At 37.7% G+C, this 24,965-nt stretch overlaps 1 protein-coding gene across 1 annotated transcript; it reads right to left on the bottom strand.

The window, feature by feature from the left end:
- Positions 1-1,341: 1,341 nt before the first annotated feature.
- On the bottom strand, positions 1,342-24,797 carry LOC135771689 (uncharacterized). The gene is made up of 3 exons (XM_073815479.1): positions 24,578-24,797; positions 23,988-24,498; positions 1,342-1,529 (listed from the first exon to the last, which is right to left on the bottom strand). The coding sequence occupies exons 1-3, from the start codon at positions 24,587-24,589 to the stop codon at positions 1,342-1,344; spliced, it is 711 nt and encodes a 236-aa protein (XP_073671580.1). The 5' UTR covers positions 24,590-24,797.
- Positions 24,798-24,965: the final 168 nt, after the last annotated feature.

Raw genomic sequence — 24,965 nt, 5'->3', positions numbered from 1 at the left:
TCATAAAAACACTTAAACTCTATGTCATCATTGAGACCAATAGGTCTTTCCTCAACCTCCCTTGGTTTCTTACAGAAGGTCCCCGACTCTTCGTGATAAGTTGGTACATAGCGATCTTCCTCCTAAGAAGGAAAGTTGGCTTAAGAGACCAACTGGGCTATACTGATGCATGAACTGCCCCCATTGTAGTACTGTCATCCCTTCCAAAACCTTTGTGGATTTTAAATCTAATAAAACATTTAAAATAAGAGATTTTATAAACTGCAATACTACATTTGTTGTTTACCGCTTATCGTGCCCATTTAAGGATGTGTTTTATGTAGGCCATACTAAGAGGCGTCTGTGTCACAGAGTGACTTCAAGCAGCGGAACCAAAAAATGACGGAAATAGTTCTGCCCGGACCATTTTCAGTGAAACACACGGCCAGTTCCGGTAACTCTGGGCAAACAAATTTGGGGCTTATTCAGAACAGGTGTGCAAAGTAAACTACTTCAATTACCTTGAAGAAATGCATTGGGAAGTCACCGGAAATGCATTGAGAAGAGGAAGGAACGGAGAAGCTGTTGTACTATCGACCTCGGATACACCATACTCCTAAAAGAGAGAGGGAAGTATTAAGTCTTAATGAAACTGTGATCTACGTTGGAAATGAACATCCCTGTTCATATTGTGTCCCAGTGTATCCCTTGTGTGTTCGTTCAGTGTGTGAGCGCCCCCACCTGTGACAAGGATTTCGGTGGGTGAGCCAAAACTGACCGAGAAGAGGAAGGAGCGGGTTTTGGAGATCGTGGTCCCAACGTTCTCATATGGTTGTCCTCTTCACCAGCCTTCAACCTTTCAGGACGATAGCCCCGGCCTAACGTTGTGGTTCTGACCTTAATTCACCGTGAGTGTGTGGAGTGTGGTGGGTGAGTCTTTTGACGTGTGTACACCTGAAATTGTAGTGTTGTGCTGTGTCAGTGTTGTCAGGCATCACTCCTTAGGCTGAAGAAAGAGCCCTTTCATAGAAGAGTGGAGTGGTGACGTTGGGCGGCTGTCACCCCTTTCTCCCACCTGGTGGTGGTGTGGCAACTATGAAGTAAGCATTTGCTGTGAATATTGTGTGGAGTATCAAAGGAGGGAAAACGTGAAATGGCTGCTGCGTGGAACAAGTATATGTGCTGTCTCTGTGTATGATTATACATCTGTTGAGTGCTTTTAGATGCCGCCCCTGTCTAGATCTCTTGTCCCGCTGTTTGGAAGAGAGGAGAGGGAAGCGAGCGGCCTACTTGAGCAGTACATCCCATGGTGTGGCCCCCTACCTCAACCTACCCACCTTTGTGATACCATTTGTGGGCATGCTAGGCCCAACGTGCAGCAGCCTCAACCTGTACCTCCATTCGGTCTACCTCGCCCGAAGCAAAGAGGTGTTGTATCTCTTCTTGAATGTCCACTAGAGTACTATACTGTTGAAGGGAATCTGTGTGTTTGTCTGCTGCCAGTCTGCAGGTCCGAGCCAAGGGCTCTGTGTAGTCGTAGGATTGTTCCACTAGGAGTTGGAAATCAATGTCCAAAGTGTTCCTTAGAAGTCTGTCCTACTGAGGAAGACTAGAAGTTCGCTGTGTGCATATACGTCCTCTCCAGCCACCTGAGCCTCGAAGAGCTAAAGCCTGACGTCCACGTATCTACGGGTCTGTGAGTTGCCTCCATTTCAGCTAAAGCTTAGCATACTCCCCTGTAAGTCACCTGTACGCCTAAAGCCAAGAGCTCAGTATACCTCCCTGTATACTCACCTGTACACCCAAAGCCAAAAGCCCAGTGTACTTCCCTGTATACTCACCTGCACGTCTTAAGCCAAGAGCCCCGTGTACTTCCCTGTAAACTCACCTGTACGCCCAAAGCCAAGAGCCTAGTGTACCTCCCTGTATACTCACCTGTACGCCCAAAGCCCAGAGCCCAGTGTATTTACTAGGGCTGTGTATCGCCAACAATTCCCCGATACGATACGTATCCCGATACGATGCACATCACGATACAAGACTATTTTGAATTACATTGTTGTTCAGAATTTAGTAACATTATTATTATCATTTTTATTATTATTTGTTTATTGTACATTGAATAAGCAGTGTTGTAACAGTTGTGTTTTGCCATTCATTTATTAGCTATTAGAAATATTTAAAATCCCAGAGTTAGTACTTAACTTATGTTTTTTTAAAAGCAGTTTTACAAAGATGGTGCCTTACTCTTGTCTCTCATTATTCTACATCTATGAATATATCTGTAAACATGCAGTCAGACTTAATACTATTTAATAGAAATCAGATTATTAATGTGACAGTTATAGTTTGAAGTAGCTCTGTATCTCTTCTCTAGACATTCACTTTTCACATGCAAATCTTTGTCGGGTTTCATCTCAAATGCGTTAGTACTGTTTTATAAGAGCATGGCTAATAAAGCCCTTTGCAGTAGTATAGGCTAAGATATCTGCGCTTTCAAACTGAACTCTAGGGATGCTCCGATCAGGATTTTTGCAGGCCGATACCGATCACCGATTTGTTGTCTTCGTGATCGGCCGATACCAATGCCGATACCGATTTTTCAAGCTGATATGCAAGCTCTTTGATGACTGTAACTTTTAACTTTTTTTCTAGATAAAATAATACCACAGATGTTGCCTTTGTTATATTACTTGCAGTAATTAGGTATATTATTGTTTTAATAGAGAATCAAATAAATTAGCACAACAAATATTTCTTCTGCAAAGAGAAATTTAATATGCCTTTAAAAAGGCGTATGTCTGTAAAATCTAATGAAAACACTTCACAGTCTAAACTGTATGAATTAAATATACACGCATTGGTATGAAGTACAACAGTTCTTTAGTGAAGAGCAGAGAGTGATTTTATTGAGAGATGAATTAGGTTACTGTAGCTTTAAGACTTGACAGAGATCGCTCTGTTCACGTGCACTGATGACAGGCTGCTGTGTGTGCGCGCGGCGGGTGTATGCAGACGAGAGCAGCTGTGAGGAAAATTAAAGTTTAAACGCTCAAAACTTTAAAACGCATGCAAATAATAAACTTTTGACATGAGGATGCAATTGTCCGCGATAGATATGTGTTGTATACGCTGTTTGATGCGGATGTGAAGACGGGTCGCGCTGTAGGACCTGACCGCGTCCGCATGCAAATAATAAACTTTTGACATGAGGATGCAATTGTCCGCGATATATGTGTTGTATACGCTGTTTGATGGGGATGGGAAGACGGGTCGCGCTGTAGGACCGGACCACGTCCGCATGCAAATAATAAACTTTTGACATGAGGATGCAATTGTCCGCGATAGATATGTGTTGTATACGCTGTTTGATGGGGATGGGAAGACGGGTCGCGCTGTTAGGACCGGACCGCGTCCTCACAGAAAATACACATATCTCTGTAAAGGCAAAGAGAGAAATGCAAATCTGCACGTCGCTCATGAGCCACGGGTTATAAAAATGCTCTCACTGCGTAAAAATGATCTCTAAATGCAGCCGCATTGAGGAGCCATATGATGACAAAAGTAAACAGAAAGATCGGTTCACGAGATCGGCAAATTTAACGAGGACCGATCGAGTCATTTAATGCCGTTATCGGCCGATACCGATCTCTGGCCGATCGATCGGAGCATCCCTACTGAACTCATTGACTTTAATGAGCGCGAGAGAGAGAGAGCGCGAGTACGCGGCTCACTATGCAGACTAGGGATGGCGAAAACGAAAAATTTTCTTGACCGGCCACCGAGCCTCATTAGCCGGTTGAAACCGGTTAACTGATAGGCCTATTAGTTTAAAATATGCTATGCTATTTAAAATAACAGCCATTTCGAGCCGCGCCTGCAATTTCGCAACTCGCATCTCTCTGCGCTCTGCCTCCGGCTCACACACACACACACACAGACCTCACAACACTTTTTAAATCCCCTACAGCGCGAAACATAAGTCCCGCAAACGCGGCGCCATGCTTAGTTTAGGTACTAGGTGATCGCGTTGAACTTGAAAATAAAGGCGTTTGTGAAGCTCATTTGAAAATTTCTGTGGCTCATTTAAGAAAATGACAGCTCAGAAGAGACTACGCTTTAGTTTGGGGTAGTAATAATAAAGACATAGGATGATCATCATCACCTTTTGTTACTACTGAAATATAGATGTAATGTATTTCAAAAATTTAAACCCATCTTATGCGTAATGTTGCCTAATAGACTGCAACACGATAAAACCAATGGATTAAACGGGCATCTTCAGAATGTGTAAAAGACGCACCGGCCAAAGCAGGTCTCGCACTGTGTTTGTTCTAGAACAAATGCAGCAAAGATATTTAATGCTTGTATGAGGCATATAGGCCTACGCTGAGTTTTATTTATTTATGATGAGGTGCGTTCTAATTAACAATGCAATGCAAGTGAACGTGCCGTGCCGGCGCCTTCATGCACAGACCGGTAATTATATACTCTGCTATATTTGCTTTTTATTTATTAAATACATGCATTTGGTTGATGAAACATTTATTAAAATTAAGATACAATTTATACAAAACGAAATTCACTTTAAAGAAATGCTTTCTACAAAGCAAAACTTAATAAAGTGTTAAAAATCATGGCTGAGAATTTACAGAAACAAAACTTACTCTGCACTTTACTGTTAGCCTAAAAGACATAAATGTTAATAATTTGGAACACAACCAGGAGAGACTTTAATTTTAATTATTTTATTGCTGTATTTTATTTACTATTCGAATAAAGGAATTTATCAAAAAATAGCCTGTAGCATTTACTTTTCGCAAACCTTGTGAGCATGCGAAACCAAACGCAGTGACCTCGCGCCAAATGTTTTTTTATTGGTTTATAAAGTACAAACAGAGAGTGTGAGGGATTTGTGCACTTCACACAAAAAGATCTTGGAAAGAAAGAGATGACTAACTGTAGTAGGGTTTAGTCCACTGTCTATAATAGCCTAATTTACAGATCCCTTTTTTTAACCGACAACCGAAAACTTTGACAGGTTAACGTTGATATGGTCAACCATCGGTCAAACGGTCATCGGTTAACATCCCTAATGCAGACACGTGCGCCAGCGAGACAGACACGAAACGCAAAGTGAAAGTATACCCCGCCACCTTTAACTCTACGTACTCTGTGGGACACATGCGTCCTTTCCATATGGATCACGGATCAACAGCAATTCGTCACATTACTTTCAAAAGTACATCCGAATCGATAGGGAAGGTGCTGTATCGATGCGCGCATCGTCAGGCGTCCATGACGATGTATCGTCGTATCGATATTTTGAACACAGCACTAGTATTTACCTGAATACGCACCTGTACGCCCAAAGCCCAGTGTACCTACCTGTGTACTTACCTGTACGCCCAAAACCCAGTTACCTGTGTTTTGTCCCTCTAATTCCTGATAGAGGCTGTGAAGAACCACGAAGAGGGAGATAAAGTCAAGGATAATCAACCCAATTCACGTGTGGATGAAGAAAGCAAGGACAGGCTAAGAAGACTTATCTGTGGTCCCCGTGTGAGTCAGGAACGACTCAGAGCCATCCAAAGTCTCAGAACTAACCTTTTAAGAATCCACTTTTCCTTTTCCCTTTTAATATTTAATAAAGATTGTTATATTTTATTCTGTCCCTCGTCTGTTTGGTCGTGGAAACTGAGGGAGGGGCGTGATTCACGTTAAAGGTGGTCCGCTCCGACCTGTGACATCTGCGTGATCGATTGGCGGAGCATAAGTATGCTATTCGTACCAGTAACCCAGATTATCAGATGGCCCAACATTTTTTACATATGCATAACAAGAATGATTCCTTCATAAAAATTGAGGTTTTGGAGCATGTTAGACCTTTGGATAGAGGGGGTGATAGGATCCGCAGACTTAACCAGCGTGATACATTCTGGATCCATCAGTTGGATGCGCTTCATTATCCAGGTCTCAATGATGACATAGAGTTTAAGTGTTTTTTATGATGTCTACGCTTTGTAATTTTTGTTCTTTATTATTTCATATTTCTTACTTAAGTTGTTTTCATCTTTACTCATATTTTTGCTTTATTGGTTATTTTCATTTCTTGATGTCAGGGTTCCTACAGGTTTTTTCAAGTTAAATTCAAGTTTTTTTAAGACCTTTTTAAGAATATTTATATAAAAAAGTTAATACCCATTTCAAGTCCCTACCAGGCAAAGAAAAACTAAAATTCTTGAACTTGAGTTCATTTTTTTCCTAAGTGAAATGGGTAAAAGATGAATGCAAACACATGTTCAAAAAAGAGAAAGGTAATCGAAGCCCTCGCACCCCTACCTAGGCATATAGAGTAAAATGAACGCAGACATTAATTTGGAATATTCAATTTAATTTTTTATTTTAAACCAAAACTCTAATTGAACTATCTAGTAGGGGTGACCCCGAATAGTCGAAAATTTGATGCATTGATAGGAGAAGCCTGATTCGACTACCCATCTCACAGTCGAATCATCGCAGATGTGTTATGAAATGAGGATCATTAAATTTTGGCCGTATATGGGTGCACACATTATATGATTTCACATATAACAGCTTTCTCACAATATATTAATATACTGCATATTATGATAATGCTGCAAATAATATGTGAAGTAGCAGCTTTCAATAAATATTTTTAAAATGCGTTAATAAATCCAACAACCCCTGTGACCGGGCTACACGTCCATAAGAGGTTTCTGTGTTAATAAACCATTGCCTCTTTGTTTCTACATTTAAAAGACAAGGCTGGCAAATTATATTATGCCTTTCGTTCTTTTAATAATTTCTATATTTTATTTTATTTATAAATCACTTTGGGTTATCTGATTTAACTATTTGGCTTGTGTTTTGTTTCCGTGCACTTGAGGCATTTTGCATATTTGTTCTGCACTTTGTTACTTCTGACCTTATTTTATTTAAAAAAAAATATTTTTTATAAACGTAAATTCTGATCTAATTTAAGTATGTAAATTTTGGATAGCTTTTCGTTGTATCGATGTTGCGCTATTGCGTGCTGGCCATGCTTGCGCATGTAATTTAGCCGAACAGGCTAGGTGCTCTGCGTCTCATATTTAGGAGTTCATCAAACTAAACATTAAAAAACGGATGTTTTTCGACGAGTATACGTTTTTAAAATGTATTTAAAACAGAGTGGTTATCTTGTCAAAAGTTAAACTACAAAACAGGTAAGCCGTTTTTTTTATTTCGGTGATGAAACGGAAACCAGTATCTGCACCAAACCTATTTCTGCCTGACACGAATGTCTTTCTTGTTATTTATTATTATGGTCGGTCGGTGTTCACTTTCAAATGATAGCAAAGAGATTCCTAAAAAAAAATAATATCATCCGGTCTTTTTGTATCTAAAGTTAATACAGAGATGATCAACGTCAAAGCAAGCAAGCAGGTATTTCTGTGCTAAATAATAACGCGAAGTGTCTATAAAATCATTAATTTCAGTGTTTTTCTTGTTATAAATTAACGTTTAATGAATTGTATATAAAGATTAGCTTTTATCATTTACAGTCACAATCACAAATATAATCTCCAAAATAAATAAAAACACTTAATTGTAGCCGGAGTTTCCAAGGCAGGATCACCTTTGTTATTTTTTTAGGTTTAGTTATCAAAATGTATTTTTGTGTGATGTTCTGTAGATCGTGGCTTTAAAATGTTATGAGGAATAATTAAACAAATGTTGCCTTACATTTTACCTTAAAAAATATATATATATATAAATGCATCATCAGTTTTGTCTTCGTTTATTACTTGAAAGACAGTTTTGGTCACTTTATCAGAAAGGTTTTAATTGTGTGCTGCTTGTGAAAGAAAATAAAAGTTACCAATTTGTACCTGGTCTGGCCCCCTCCCAACCCATGCACACAAACATAGATGATTCGACTATCGGTCGACTATGGAAAGATTCGACAATTCTGATTCGAATATGTTAATCCTTAGTCGAGGACACCCCTACTATCTAGCATTCTTCTTGCTTTACTCCTTCTTCCTCTTCTTCCTGCCCACCTCCTGCAATGTATCCAGGGCCTTGCATCTGGCTACATTCATCTATATTCATTTCACATTATATTTAATAAATCCAACCATAAATTAACAAAGCTGACAATGTTTGTCAAAGCACCACAAAAACACTTTACTGTTTGAGATAGGCTTAAGAGCGTGCATATCATGAATGCTGGGTCTTGTTTGTTTTCTGAGAATCTACTGAACCTACTGGTAACTTGTTTGCCACGTAGCAATAAAAAATATACTAAAAACCTTGATTATTCTGGTTAGTCACATTGTACTGCTATTATTTTGAACAATACTGTATCTAGAGTCAGCTTGAGCTTTGGTCGTGCAATGGGCTTAATTAACATTCACATTGCTTTTTTGCTACCATCTTTGTGATCTTTGAGCAAACGTTTTAGATATAAAAAGATGGTTCATTAATAATAATATTATTAAACAAAGGGAGAGAGGAAGAAAGTGCAGCCAGTGGTCGTGACTTTCAAAACAAGCCAGTTGTTATCGCCATAGAAACGGAGGCAAGCAGCTTGAAACTGCACGTGAACATTAGCGCTGACTGACTCTGATCACGGCCGTTTTCCTATCGACTCGTGTTTTACACACAATGTTAATCGGACCCGGTCCTCCGTGAAAACCTCTAATCAATGCATACAACTCTGCTCAAGTTCAGAAACATGTGACGCTGAACTCGCTTCATGTCGCACATACCCAATTCACCGAGAAACAGAGAGCACGTAAACGTACAGCAAACTCATGAAGAGACACGATGTGCTCGCAACCAAAAAACCATTAATAATCAAAAGCGGGAGGCGCCGAAAAGCAATGTGTTTGCATCCCTGATTTAATCAAATTATGGTTGACAAATTAAACTTTTAAGGAAAAATACAATATGGAGAAGTTACATACAGCAGAATTTTTAAGACCCAGACATCAAAATTCAAGACTTTAAGTCTTTTTAAGGTATTATTTCCAAATTATTAAATTCAATGCTTTTAAGGATTTTTAAGACCCCGCGGGAAACATGGATGTGTTTTGTTTGAGTTTGGTCTCCTAATCCTTTACACCTCATTAGGTCTAATTGATTGTTTCAAGTATGATTTGTTCATGGAATGGCTTCTAACGAGATGTGTGGTTTTAACTTTTTTTTCTCAGTGTGTGTTGCTTTGCCCTGAAGAAGACCACTTGCTGGTCGAAACATGTTGCCGTTTAGATTTTATAAGATGTAAGCCACACTCAATAAAGGCTTTTTATTTATTCCTTCTCCTTTTGTTATTTTTGATTGAGTGCCTGGGACTACCACTACCCTACCACGAGAGCACCTATCACAAATATATTCTACCTCTTTTTAGATATTTGTGATGAAAACTGAGTCTCTTCTGTTTGTCCCATTGACTTCAGTTAGTTTTACAATTCTTTTCCCCAGAAAATAATGAAGGACATTACCAAAAAGGTCCATGCGCCATATCAGTCGTTCAATAATAATATTATGATGAGGCGACGAAAACACTTTTGTGCTCAAAGAAAACTATATAAATGATTTTATTAAATTGTTTCTCCAACCAAGTTCAGTGTGCGTTCATGACCAGACTACGACACATGCTGCTGAAGTCTCCTACTGACGGAGTGGTCAGCATACAGACACAGAATACGCTGGTAAGTAATTTGCGCATTTTTACAGGCTGTTTTAGTATTGTTTACAATGTTTGAATAATGGGTAGGGCTCGTAAAAAACGTAGTTGCATAAAACGTTCCCTAACTTGTCATGCCATATATCATTGAAAAAAGAAAGAAAGGGTGAAAGGTTTTAACGTTAGATGTCTGAATCATATCATTCCTACCTGTATTGTGAAACTGTGCGTTCTCCAGAAGAGATCACGTTGCTTCAAGCGTTCAGAATATAACATCCATTTGCAGTTTTGTGCATAAACGTATATGCGAAATATTAATATTCCATCGGATTTAGTATCAAATAATACTCAATTTATATAGTTTTTCAACAATCACGGAGTCAGGGTAGTTTCTGTCTAGTCACGTGTGAAGGCAATTAAACACGTTTGGACGTAAAGGCTGCCATTTAGTGTTAAAGGCATATTGCAATTTTTATATTTACATAGGGTTCAACTGGATATTTTAAATTTCACATACACACACACACAGGTTGCGATAGACCTTTTCAATCTCGGTCATTTATTTTGATTAACAGCGTTGTAAAGAGTCGGTCAGTCAGTTATTCATCATTTCATGCTTTAATTATTTTCATTTTTGTTCACATGTCCATTTCTACTCATAAACTTACAAGATGAGCATACAAGTCAAATGTGTTTATTCATTTGTTTAGAGAACAGATAAACCGTGCATCACTTTACATGTTTCACATCACATTAAGCAGATGAATGAATGTTTTTTTCTCACAGTGACAGCGGAGGCAATAAAACACGCAAGCTGTATGCTGAACAGGCAAATATGAACAAATCCAAAACACTACTGCGATTAAAATATCAATAAACGTGTAAAAATCTGAATTGAACTAAACTCATCTGAAGGCAGATTAATGCAGACTCTTGTCATTAGATTATGTGTCTTTATATCGCGAGAATGTTTAAACCAGGGCGTCATTTGAGCAACACACTGCCACCAACTGGACATGCCTAGGAATTACATTCTCAAGTTAAGTAGTATGGGCAATCTGCCAAAATGGTGTTCAGATTTTTCTTTATTCTGCTTAAAATTTTCTCCGTCAAAGACTTTTCGTTTAACACGACCGAACACACACAAAAAGAGACACTAAAGTTGCCTAATCGCAGGCTCGTACGTTTCTTTTTGCTTTTATAGCAATAGCAAAAGCACATTTTTCCCTCACAACAGACTAAGTACACACAGTCCATCAGCTCAACCTACACGGTTCGTGAAGTTCCCTTAAATACAGTGGTTTTATCGTGGTTTAAGGGGGCGGCGCCCCAGGGCCGCATTAACAATAGGGCTAGGCGGGGCAAAAGCCCCGGGGCCCGAACAAGTAGGGGGCCCGTGATTGGCTGTGAAGCAGATTGACTACTACTAGCCATCTGATTGCCAAAGCCTTACCACGCCCCCTACAAATTAGGTTTTTGCCGCCAGCCGCAGCACGCACTTTTGAAGAAGCGCTGAGAGCGGAGAAGCGCCCGACATCATTCACGTCGGGCGCATTGTCCAATCGAATGAGGGGAGAGGCAGGCCTTACGTTGTGGTAAGGGAAGTTTACAGTTGCTTTGAAGAACCGGACTCCACTCACTCACTCTCTCCTGCGTTTAAAGCGCATTTGACGTGAATAGCCCCTTAAAGTGACAGAAGCTGCTAATAAAGCTGCTGTCGCCATTTGTGTCAATAATGTTAATCATTACTGTCATTACATTACTGTTTGGGGTCAGGCCAATCAAACAACAATTCCACCCATTAGGTCATTATATAAACAAGTCTTAAAAGTAATGGACCAGAAACCTATAAGATGGCACCATTGCATAATCCTAAGGAAGCATAATATATTGAGTTTTGACAGTTTTTTTAATTATTCATTTTTAAAACGAATTTTTAAGTGTATAAATAACCTTGTAACAGAAATATTCGCTCAACTAGTAGTGCAACAAAAGGGTGGATTAAGAACTAGAGGCAGTTAAGTGGAAACTGTATAGTCGCAAAACGTAGAACAACATTTGGTCAGACATCACTTTTAGTAAGAGGCATAAAATGGTGGAATGCTTTACCATCAGAAATTAAAACACTGAAAGGACTCAAGGTTTTTAATACACATTTAAAGCAATGGCTAAAACTGAAACAACTTTGATTACACAGGCTACAACTCAATGTACACTGAAAAAACTAACTTTTTGGTGTAGTAATATTTATTTGATTAACTCTCATAATTTCTACATAATAATATTAACATTTATTGAGAACTAGATTTTCCTAAGTAAAATGATGATAAATACACAATTAATTCAAGTAAAAAATGAACTGTGTGGGAATAGTAAGTCTTATTAGATATTTTCTTGTATTATTTAACTGTTTTATAGTCACTGCACATAGTCCTAAAATAATTAAGTAAATTTTAATCAAAAACTTTAGCAGATTCAAGTAAAAAATCTTAGTTCATTTTAATTAAAAATATTAAATCCATTACACTAAAAAAATCTAAGTAAAATTTACTTACATTTATTTGCAAAAGTTGTAAGGAATACCCACAATTCTTTGCGCCTGAATATTTTTATTTTTTAAGCTTTATTATAGAATATGAACTGATAAGAACTTTAACTACTTAAATATTTGTTAGCAAAATGTCATAAAGGTTTAAGCTCTTATATTATTGATGTTGTTTTGTTGTAAATAATAATTTTGTGAAGTCACCGTTCAGGTGATCAGGGTTTCTTTACATGAACCCTGTTCAGAACATAATTGTAATTCTCTCCACAGTGCTGATAATGCATGTCAGAAACACAGTTTGTGTGCGTTTCTGTTCCGAATCAAGTTTATTCAATGATTGACTTGTTGTCAGTCATGAATTTTGGTTATAATGCCATTTATAACACTAAAAATAACTAGGTCCGTAGGAATATGTTAAAGAAAATAACAAACAGAAAATACGATTTATTTAACATTATTAGGACAGCAATACTTCAATTTTCAAAAAAAAACCTAATAGACTTTACCTAAACGATTAAAATAAATCTAACTTCTAAATAAAATAATTAAATTACATTTAATTAATTATTTAACATATGTTTTATCATGCAATTTTAAGTAAATTTTATTTGATTTTAGTAGGTAAGTTTTACTTATAAAAAAGCAGTAAATTTTACTTAAAAAAAGTTCATGCAAATTGTTACGAGGATTTTTTAAAGTAAATTTTACAAGTTGTTTTTTTCAGTGTATTTGTATGTTAAATTTGTTTAGATTCTGTTTTATAGTGACTACTACATCTACAACCCCAAAACAGAAAAAGTTGGGACACTGTAGAAATTGTGAGTAAAAAAGGAATGGAATAATTTACAAATCTCATAAACTTATATTTTATTCACAGTAGAATATAGATAACATATCAAATGTTGAAAGTAAGATATTTTGAAATGTCATGCCAAATATTGGCTCATTTTGGATTTCATGAGAGCTACACATTCCAAAAAAAGTTGGGACAGGTAGCAATAAGAGGCCAGAAAAGTTAAATGTGCATATAAAAGGAACAGCTGGAGGAGGACCAATGTTTAGGAATGGGAATGTTGTCCTATTCTTGTCTAATACAGACTTCTAGTTGCTCAACTGTCTTAGGTCTTCTTTGTCGCATCTTTCGCTTTATGATGCACCAAATCTTTTCTTTGGGTGAAAGATCTGGACTGCAGGCTAGCCATTTCAGTACTCAGATCCTTCTTCTATGCAGTCTTGATGTTGTAATTGATGCACTATGTGGTCTGGCATTGTCATGTTGGAAAATGCAAGGTCTTCCCTGAAAGAGACGACGTCTGAATGGGATCATATGTATCTAGAACTTGGATAAACCTTTCAGCATTGATGGTGCCTTTCCAGATGTGTAAGCTGACCATGCCACACGCACTCATGCAACCCCAAACCATCAGAGATGCAGGCTTCTGAAAAGAGCGCTAATAACAACTTGGGTTGTCATTGTCCTCTTTAGTCCAGATGAAATGGCATCCCAGTTTTTCAAAAAGAACTTCAAATTTTGATTCGTTGGACCACAGAACAGTTTTCCACTTTGCCAAAGTCCATTTTAAATGAGCCTTGCCCAGGGAAAACGCCTGTGCTTCTGGATCATGTTTAGATATGGCTTCTTTTTTGACCTACAGAGTTTTAGCTGGCAACAGCGAATGACACGGTGGATTGTGTTCACTGACAATGTGTTCTGGAAGTATTCCAGAGCCCATGTTGTGATTTCCATTACAGTAGCATTCCTGTATGTGATGCAGTGCCATCTAAGAGCCCGAAGATCACAGGCATCCGGTATGGTTTTCCGGTCTTGACCCTTACGCACAGAGATTGTTCCAGATTCTCTGAATCTTTGGATGATATTATGCACTGTAGATGATGATAACTTCAATCTCATTGCAATTTTTCTCTGAGAAACTCAGAAAACTATTTTTCGCCGCAGCATTGGGAGAATTGGTGATTCTCTGCCCATCTTGACCTCTGAGAGACACTGCCAATCTGAGAGGCTCTTTTTATACCCAATCATGTTGCCAATTGACCTAATAAGTTGCAAATTGGTCTTTCAACTGTTCCTTATTTGTACATTTAAATTTTCTGGCCTCTTATTGCTACCTGTCCCAACTTTTTTTGTAATGTGTAGCTCTCATGAAATCCAAAATGAGCCAATAGTTGGCATGACATTTCAAAATATCTTACTTTCAACATTTGATACGTTATATATATTCTACTGTGAATAAAATATAAGTTTATGAGATTTGTAAATTATTCCATTCCTTTTTTACTCACAATTTCTACAGTGTCCCAACTTTTTCTGTTTTGGGGTTGTATTTAAGCCCACATCTTATTTTATTTATTTGATGTATTTACTGTATATATTTTAATAGCTATACATTTGTGCTTCAATACTCTGTAATCTCTGTTTTAACCTTACAAGCCTAACCAGGGACAGGGGTTGCAAATTAGTCTTGGCTATTATGCATGGCATCTACTTTGTATTTTTTATAAAGCAATGTTTTATGCATTTGTCCCTGTCAAATAAACATTAAATAAATATAAATAAATCATCAGAAATAAAGTAATTTACTGCCCTTGACTGAATCACTTTTGTAAAATAAATAAGAATGAATGTTGAATTTATAGTAAAAAAAGATATGTACTGTATAGGGGTGTAACGGTACGTGTATTCGTACCGGACCGTTTCGGTTCAGTGCTTTCGGCAGGGTGCACACGTGCACCGAAAGGCCGAATGCAATCTTTTGTGTGCGCCTGTGCGGAGCATAATACGTGCGTTTCCACACAAACATATTAAGTGGCAGAACTCTCCGCATTCAGCGCAAGTCTTCTGTCAAACATATAACATAATTCGGCCCGCAGAAAGATTTTTATTTACTTAGTTGCATATTCGTTTGATTATTGATGTAAACGTTTACGTGTCGTGTCTAAAAGTGCATGTTAAACGCGTGTCAACGTGCTGTTTTGTTCTTTCAAAAGTGCGTGAGAGGTTGCGCGTCTTTCGTTGCTACGCAATCATGAGACGCGCTTTCTGTGACAGCGAGAATAAGGAATGCGTTATCAGATTTTTCATCTGCACCTCACGTCAATCATATCATTGTCACAATGCGTTCAGCTGGTCGGGACAGAGAAGAGCTGTAACCCGGGCTTACTCAGCTGTTACTCAGCTGCGGAGGGGTTCGTTTTTTTAAATCACAGCTTACATTGACGACACAAGCAAAGATTAGGAGAAACGTGCAAAAGATCAAAGATGGCTATGTATGCAACTCACTAATCTCAAAATGAGTGTATAATAAGTATATCATCATGTTGCTTGCTATGCAGTTACACATAGAGCAGTAATATTATTTTTATACAGAGATGGTACATAGCCCATTCAATACTGTGAGTTAAACAATCCAAAATAAATCAAAACAGAACATTTTTGGTGGCAAAAATGTAGGCTAATAGTTCATAAATGTATTCATGAATTGAATTTGTTAGTTCAAGGTTTTAGTAGAAAAAGTTAAAGAGAAGGTTAAGAAAAGAGTAACCTACTGTTATAAAAAAATGTAAAAAAGAACTTTGCAGTAGTATTTTATTTATTATTTTTTCATTTTATATATATTTTATATATTATATTTTAATAAAAAGTTGTTTAAAAAGTGTAAACAAATTGTAAAAAAAAGTTTATAGTAATAAACAACCTGCAGTTTAATGTTTGCATTTTTCCCTTACTGTACCAAAAGTGAACCGAACCGTGGCTTCAAAACCGGGGTACGCACTGAACCGTGATTTTTGCGTACCGTTACACCCCTAGTATTGTATATTTGAAGAGTTTGGTTCCAAAACGCGATAAACGCCATTTTTGAAAAAAATGAGTTACTGCCAAAATCAGTACTATATCAGGTCAGTATTTAAAAGTAAATAATTAATTTTACGCAAAATCCAATATCCGCCGTGTTATTCTGTCATATTTTCTCCCTTTTTTCCCAAAATGCGATAAACGCCACTGCTCCTTTTTTACAGAACGCAATAAATCCATTCCAGAAATTACAGCCCACCAGTCACGCAATGTAAACAAACAATGGCGGCGCGCTGAGTACACAGAGTCCTAGTTTTCCTCATCTACTTTGTACTTCATGATCAACAAAACAAAACAAAATAATACTTTAATGGCATTGATAAACCTGTGGTTGTTTTCTGTGACGGGAAAGATTGTCATCAACATCTAATAATTTACGCGAAGCACTAGGGAGACTGGTGCTTATCTCCCGACAGCATTAAGTTTCTAATGCTAACACATCGACCCCAGGGGATCTTATGAATAACTTTACATTATTTTACTCAAAGTCAACGAAAATCGAGCAGGACCAAAACATTTTACAGCTGATCGCTGTGAAAAATGCTAAGCAACGACGTCAAGTATAATACGATTCACAATCGATTTTTAGACAGGTCTTTCAATGGGAACGCGATGCATCGATGCACATCCCTAGAACGCACATTTGTACATTGAATTAATAGATTTCTAGCATTTTGAAACAAAAACTGTCATGGATTTATTGCATTTTGTGGAAAAAAAGAATTTGTTTTTATAATAAATCTTTGAAAATCAAGTTATGGATTTGAATTTTTAATGTTTTTATAACCTAAAGATGCTATTGGAAACTTTGTAACAGAAAATAGTGGTTTTCATCTTGTCACTTTCTTGGTATAGAAAACACGTTTTTACCGAAATTTGTCAAAATTGATTTATTGCGTTTTGGAACCAAACTTCATTAGATTACTTTACACAATATAATATTATTCAGTGCTTTAAGTTTTCTATTGTTATTTGTGACTCTTGTCATCAGTAAGCTTGAGATTCTTTTCTTAAGTGACTATTATTTTTTTGCAGGGGGGCCTGCAGTAACTCATAGCCCCGGGGCCCAGTGAGCTCTTAATGCGGCCCTGCCCAGCGCCCCCTAGTGACCAGCCGCCACAGTTCAAGTTATATATATTTTGTTCTGTTTGTGTTTTAAAATAATTCATAATAAGTCAAGTTTACTGTTTAGTGCACTGATGTCAGTCATTTTGAATAATAAAAGTTTATTGTTAAATACACCTGCCTATATCACATATCTTCACATCATTTTAAATGTTTGATCACAACATTTGTGAGTGATCATTTGAAAAAAATGTATTTATTTTATGTAGTATATTCTGTTAATGTATATAGTGTATTCTATGTACAGTACTGTTTTATAATATACTGTAGTTAGTATACGTGTACTCAGGCCAGCTGACAGTCTTGCCTGGGCCCGGGACAAGATAATCTTAGAGGGCCCCCCACCCCTTACTTTTTACTGGTAGCAAGACATTTGGCATTATCAGATTCAGGACCCACGAATATTGCATATTATACATTTCTACAGAAACGTTTAACGGACAAACTTTTTTTACTAAGTTGTCTCTGACGATGACATGTTTTACTGTAGCTTATCTATGCGTTTCAAAAGCGAGGGGTGAGCAGTGGATTGAGCCGTTGGTTGCAATTTGCAACCTCACCACTAGATGCTTCTCAAATTTACACACTGCACCTTTAAGGGGCGGTTTCCCGGACCAGGATTAGCTTAATCCAGGACTAGGCCTTAGTTTAATTAGGAAATATAACTAGTTTTAACAAACATGCCTTACTAAAAACATTACCTGTGTGCATTTTGAGGTAAAACAAAGGGCACTGATGTATTTTAAGATATGTCAGTGCAAGTTATTTTCAGTTTGGAGAGCTCTTAAAAGTGTTTAAGTCTAGGACTAGTCTAATCCCTGTCCGCGAAACCGCCCCTAAATGTAGTACACTGAAAAAAAATATTCATTGAATTTAATACATTTTTTAAGGTAAGTGGTTGCAATCAATTTATTTAAGCTACATTTAAACAAAAAGATTAGTAAAGTAAAATAAAATATAAAACTTTTGTTTAAATGAAGCTTAAATAAATTGATTGCAACCACTTACCTTAAAAAAAACGGATTAAATTCAATGAATCATTTTTTTGTACTGACGCTGTATACTGAAACAAAATATCATATAATCACGTATGAATTATGAACAGACTATTGGAAATATCAGTAAAACAACCAAACAGCTAATATTATGCTGTGTTTGGACTAAAAATTGAATAAATATTACTCCTCTCTTTAGAAATTTGAAGTAAACATATAAACTCAATCAATATTTCTCCAAACATGCACGCCTTTGAACCAAAAGCCCAGAGGGATATTATTTTGTAAAGTGCTTTCATGATGAGCATGCATTACATTTTTCTTCAATGAATGCGACTGAGAGTAGAGCCCTGCATTTCAGCCCAAGCCCGACCCGACCTTTTTACACCCCTCAGGTCGGGTTTCGGCCAATTTTAACGTCACAGCTGATACGCGGGCGGACCTCGGGCTTATTTAGGCTTCTCCATCTTTTTATATTTTTCAATTTAATTAAAATAACATTTTGACAGACGATGATTGCAAAACAAACGTAGTAAGACTTTTAACTATAGCACGAGTCCGCTATAAGCACAGCCAGCCACACATTTACAATGCAGCTGTTGCTTATTTAACAGCAGGACCTTCAGCGCACCGGGAAAAAATATTAATGGAGGACTAGATTAAAACCTTGGATACTGCGCATAATCTATGCAAACAGCATCCAAGACATAATCTATAATACATATATATATATATATATATATATATATATATATATATATATGCATAGCGAAGTTGTAAGATAAGGCAGGTTGCATGTTTATTCGTTTCATGTTTATTTAGTTTCGTTTTGTAGTTATAACCCTTTTCATTTTTTTATTTCTGCACCCGTTGCAGCTGCGAGCAGCAGAGCAACCTGCCTCCGCTTTTTAAAAATAGTGTGTGTTGATATTAAACGTTTAAACTAACACTGTGATATGCTGAAAAAATATATTTTATATAGTTGTTATTATAGGCAAGTGAAGTGTTGATTTGAGAGTTCAATTCATCAAACATGTCGTCAACTTGCTGTCGGCTGCGAACCGCTTGTTGGAACAAACAAAAATACTCTAAAATGTAAATAAAAAAATAAATATAACTATTTTGCCATTTAAAACAAATCTGAACTGCTTTAATTGCTGCAGGAGTAGTACAGCTGTGTAAGGAATCTGTGTAAGGAGTTATTTTTTCTATTTCTGCGGATTTCTTTTGCAAAATCTATGCGGAATTTTGCAGAATAATTAAAAATGTTTTAAAACGATCTGAGAGAATGTGCGCTGTGAATATTACAAACAATAAAATATTTTATAATTACATTTTATTAAAGGATTACCCTGAATTAAACTGGACCAACATGAACCAACAGATAATGGACAATGTGCTGTCACGACCATAGAGTTTAATATAAATTACATATATTACTGTCTACAGTGTAACATTAAAAAGAAAAGGCTTCTCATAATGAATGTAGCCTATATCAAGATAATTTCATCTGTTTAACAACACAATGTATATTTATCTTGTAAACGGATTTGAAATAATAAATAATTTTCGCATCACTTAGCAATAGAGACGATAGCGAATTCATTATCTTCTCCGCGGTAAGTTTTATTTCAAATTCAAGTTTTACATATTAAATATTAAATAGTTTGTGCTTTCTCTCATAAAAACCTCACAGCAAACAGCACAGACTTCTAAACACACGCGATGCAGTGACTATATCTGCGGTCACAGATTCCTAACGGGGATAATTAGGAATTCTATTTTCCTCTATAAGGCCTATATTTTCTTCTTTTCTTTTCTTTTCTTTTCTTTTCTGAGCACCGGACTTGTGCTGAGTCTGACCGGACATTTTGAGCGTACTGAACTTCAAATCAAATGAATCAAATATTTTCTTTATTTTTTATCAATTATTCCATAGGTTCCAGTTCTGGGCCCCCCTCTGGGCCCCACCCCACCCTGGGCCCGGGACAACAGACCCGTTTGTCCCCCCCTGTCGGCGGGCGTGCGTGTACTGTACTATAACAAAGAATATCGGCCGGTCTTTTTTACTTCCTAATCTGTATCGACATCGGCCCACAAAAATGAATATCGGTCGGGCTCTACCTTTTTATCATATCTCAGGTGCATATCACCACACCCTCTGACAGTACATTCACACATCTGAAGCGTGGCCAACAATGACACCTGGCATTTAATTTTGTCTCTTTTGTCCACTTTCGACCGCTTCTGTCCTAAATATTGTGAGGGGGTCTGTGGAGACTGTGGGCGAGTTTCTCTGCTGTCATTTAAATACGAGCGAGCGTAATGACGGTATAAATTGCCACAAACTAATATAATGTCAGAGTCCACTGCTTGTGTTGTAAGTAAACATGCTGCATAGTGTTTGTTCACATGAATATGTAAGAGCGTTCTCTGATATTTCAGCGCAATTGATGAAATGATCGCAAAACTTCCACGCGCTCGCAAAATGAAACTAATGAAAGACGTGGAGATCAGCCGCTTTAGTTTTATCAATGAAAGCCTAAAGATAGCGCTGTACACTGTGTGTTTGCGCTAGAAGTCAGAAAAGATGTAAAATATTGTGCTCAGTGCCTCAGATTAGCTAAATCGGGGGAGAAAAGGCTAGCTTGTGTGGCTGTTCGAAGACATTTGAACACATGTGCGTTCACACCACAAAAACAATCCAGTCTCATGTGTTAAAGGGACACAAGGCAGCATTTTTATGTTAATAAATCATCTTCGTAAGCCGGTATATGGTTAAATGACTCATTACCGGACGAATGAAGTCTCTCTCACCCGCCCCTACCGTCTGTAGGAAGAAAACCCCACTTACAACTTCGCTGTATCCGACCCGGTGTCCTTCAGTCTCGCAAAGTCTCAGATATCGCGAGAAGCAGTATCACTTTACAGCAAACAACACAGAGGCCGGCAAGCTAAACACGGCTAGCGACTGTTGCAAATGGCAGAGCCGGGGAAGAAGCATCGAAAACCCTTGACGGAAGGGAAACCTAACTGGATTGGAAATAAGCTGATAAACTTGGTTCCGAGGGGGGAGGGACAACAGTTCGTTTTTACGACAGTGTGTTTGAAAGTATTTACTTTCAGACACTAGGGGGAGCTCGTAGAGAAATATTACGCAGACTTGCCTGGTTTCCCTTTAAGTCAACAACCTCTAAATGTGGTCGAAAGTGGACGAGCTCAAAACATTTTAAACATCATTAACACCTGTCTTTAGCGTCGCCCACTTGAGATCCACTGGTGATTACAGCACAAGAATGTGATTTCTTTACTCAGGTCTGTGTTTTATCGCAGCATAAAGCTTTTACAACAAAGTAAGAAAGTAGTTGATTGTAAGTTTGATAGTTTACAGTAAGGCAAAAATATGCATTATCTGTATTTGTAATGAATTTATTAATGCATTAAACATGTTTGGACTTAGTTTTAGTGTTTATTTTTACAACACCTAGTGACTGGTGCAACCTATGCATTGTGCTAAATAGGGATGGGCACGAGTACTCGATTGCTTGAGTACTCGAACGTGGCATCGATGATCGATCACGAAAACGATGATCATGTGGGTTTATTTATTTATTTATTGTGGATATGGCGGCATTTGGGTGTCTGGTTAGCGTTACAAGCGCATATGGTAGTAAAGACTGGGTCTGGAGATGCGTATTTGACGTCGTGTCGAGCTACGCAGACCGACGTATGACATCAGTAGCATTACCATGCGTGATTCAAAAACAAACAGATAATTCCGCGCGACCGCGCATTAGCAACCCGCCGGTCCGCGTAAAGCTATGTTTATACTCGACGCGTCCGCAAGGGCGCGTTGGTGCGCGCGGCAAAAATGACGTCAACGCGGAGTGGGCGGTCGCGCGAGACCCCATTTCGCGTGGCGCTGTGCACGGCATTTTTTGTAACTTCCCGCGCGGCTCCGCATCCGAAAATGACCGAACTCGAGGCGATTCTGTCCGAGCAGGCAAGCCTGTGACGTATCTCTTTGATCAATCCAAGCAAAACAATGTATATATTTATCTGACACTCTGTAAGTAAAGTATGGAAACTTTGCAGTTTAAAACACAAATTATTTTACATGATTCTGAATGTTTGGCTTATATTTGTATTGAATGAACAACTAAACGAGCCGGTCACACCTCACATCACTGAGGCACTGTGGTTTAAAAGGATGCCGTGATCTTCGGAAATACAGTCAGTCAGGTGCAAAATGTACAGCGCCGTCAAAAGTTCAATGGGTTATCATCTCATATTTAAACATCAGATGTCAAGAGATACCAGAGAGCCATACGAGCATTTACATTACATCTTGACGGAGGTAAGAGGACGACACGACACAGCTAAATGCTAAAATGATAGCAAAACACTTAAAGCTGCTTAATGTTATGAAGCTTGTGCTTTGACTGGACGTGTATAAAAGTGCGCTGTTTATGATGCACATCCACAAAGGGAGTTAAACTTTCTATTTTTAGATAACTTAGTTGAAAACTTAGTTGAAGTCTTGCATTTATGCAGATAGATGGACGTTGTACATTTATGTTGTATAAAGGCTTAATATTATGCAGAGTGCGTCATATAGAAAGCGCTTCGGTTTGTGTTTGTTAACCCTTTAGTTTCATTCCATCACGCAGCTTTTCCTGTTAGAGGTTTCTGTTAAAAACTCTGTTAATTCATTAAAACTCTAGTACGTGTTCATTGTTCTGTCATAGTTTCTTCGAAATTAAGTTTTATGTGTTTTTAATAAAAATATTTTCATTTTCACCATGCAAGTACGCCCCGCCCCTTTGATTGCCCCGCCCCCAGTTAATCGAGTACTCGTTCTTCAGACCTATGGATTAATCGAAATGAAAAAATTACCTAAATGCACATCCCTAGTGCTAAACATTATTTTTTTAAAGACTTACACCGGTAGACCTATGATAACGTTAGAATAACGTTAGGGGAACGTTATTTTTAGGTTAGTTTAACGTTACCCTAATGTTAACCTAAAAATAATGCTATTTTAACGATACCGTAAGGTTACACTAACCTAAATATAAAGTTCTATTTCTGTAAAGAAAACTTTCCTGGCTAACAAAAACAAACCTTAAAAAATAAAATTATGGGAACCAAAAACTCACGTTAGGGGAACAATTTTAGAACAAAAACTAACGTTAGGAAAACGTTTTGGGAACCAAAAATTGTTAGCTGGGTTTTCTTTATTCTCATTTCACATGTTCGTTCGTTTCTTGAAATTTGCATTCATTTTATAGGCACAAAAATTACAAAAATAACACATACCAGTAGAGACCATTACAGTTTCCATTACAACCAATAAAAATCCCATTAAAACTATTACATCCAATAGAATTTATGTGATGGTTTCTATCGTTTTTTTTAGCAGGGAGTTTTGGTTCCCAAAAAATAACCAAATACCATATGGGAACGTTCTGTGTTTGCTGGGCTCCCGGTTTTCATCAAAAATATCTAAAAATGTGTTCTGAAGAGAATCAAAGCACTTGGGGGTTTAGGACAACACAGACGTAAGTGATTTATGATAAAATTCTCATTTTGGCGTGAACTAAGCTAACATGCATGTTCCTCAATAAGTAGCTTATTAAATATAGCCTAAACTCCTTTAAAATTTACATTCTTTGGTCTTTTGATTAGTGAGTTTGTGACTGAAAACCCAAAACAGTTGCTCACATGACAGTTAAAAGTGTAAAAAAACACGACAATAATTATAAGGTGACATACCTGATGGAATAAAATCATCATCTTCCTCATTGCGATCTTCCTCTTCTGTCGGTTCAGTTTTTATTTCTGTGGCTTCAGTTTTGATTTCCGTGGGTTCAGTTTTTATTTCTGTGGGTTCAGTTTTGATTTCTGTGGGTTCAGTTTTGATTTTCATCATGAGCTTCGTGCAGTCGATGAGTTTAACTGAACACATCTTCAGTTTGGTCTGCAGGATCTGCTGCTGTTCTCCAGCGTTACAGACAGAATCCAGAGACTCTGTGGAGGTTTGATCCTCCTGTAAGCTCTGTTTACTGTCACACACTGTAGTGTCCTGAGTGTCTGTGGGCTTTGACTCAGTATAACAGAGTAAAGTCAGACTGAGATCGGAGTCCTGTGTGTGTCTGTATTTCTCTTCAGAGTGTTTAGAGTCCAGCAGTGGCTGTGGTGTGCCGCTCTGATCTCTGCTCATCCACACTGAATCCAGACTCCCATCATCAGTCACATACACTGAAGATTCACAACAATCCACATCCTGACAACACACAGACAGTAAGATTAGAAATGATTTGATGTTATCTGATTCAGGTAAATGATGTTTAAGCTGTACAAACCTCTCGATTCATTGCTAAATCTCCTTTCTTCAGCTGAGAGATTTCTGTAATGAAATCATCAATATATCCAGCATGGACAGATCAGTTCATACTGATTTACAGCACAGCACATCATTATCGTCTCAACACTTAAATACACAGAGACAAGACTCTGTTTACACTCAATAAAACACGCAAGAGAGAAAAACACTGAGGATACACAAACACATCACACACGCGCTCTTTCTTTCTTTCTTTCTTTAGTGAGTTTATCTGCGGACTAAAGAACTGCAGCGCCTCCTGCTGTACTGGAGACAGAAGACGCTCACTGCTTTACAAGTGAGTATGAGGAGGCTGCAGATCTGGAAGCAGATTTACGGCTCTGTTGTTTCTGGTGTGTCAGTAGGGT

The sequence above is a fragment of the Paramisgurnus dabryanus genome, chromosome 8 (assembly GCF_030506205.2).
Source record: "Paramisgurnus dabryanus chromosome 8, PD_genome_1.1, whole genome shotgun sequence".
In the NCBI taxonomy this organism is placed as follows: domain Eukaryota; kingdom Metazoa; phylum Chordata; class Actinopteri; order Cypriniformes; family Cobitidae; genus Paramisgurnus; species Paramisgurnus dabryanus.
This window is presented reverse-complemented; position numbering and strand designations above follow the sequence as displayed.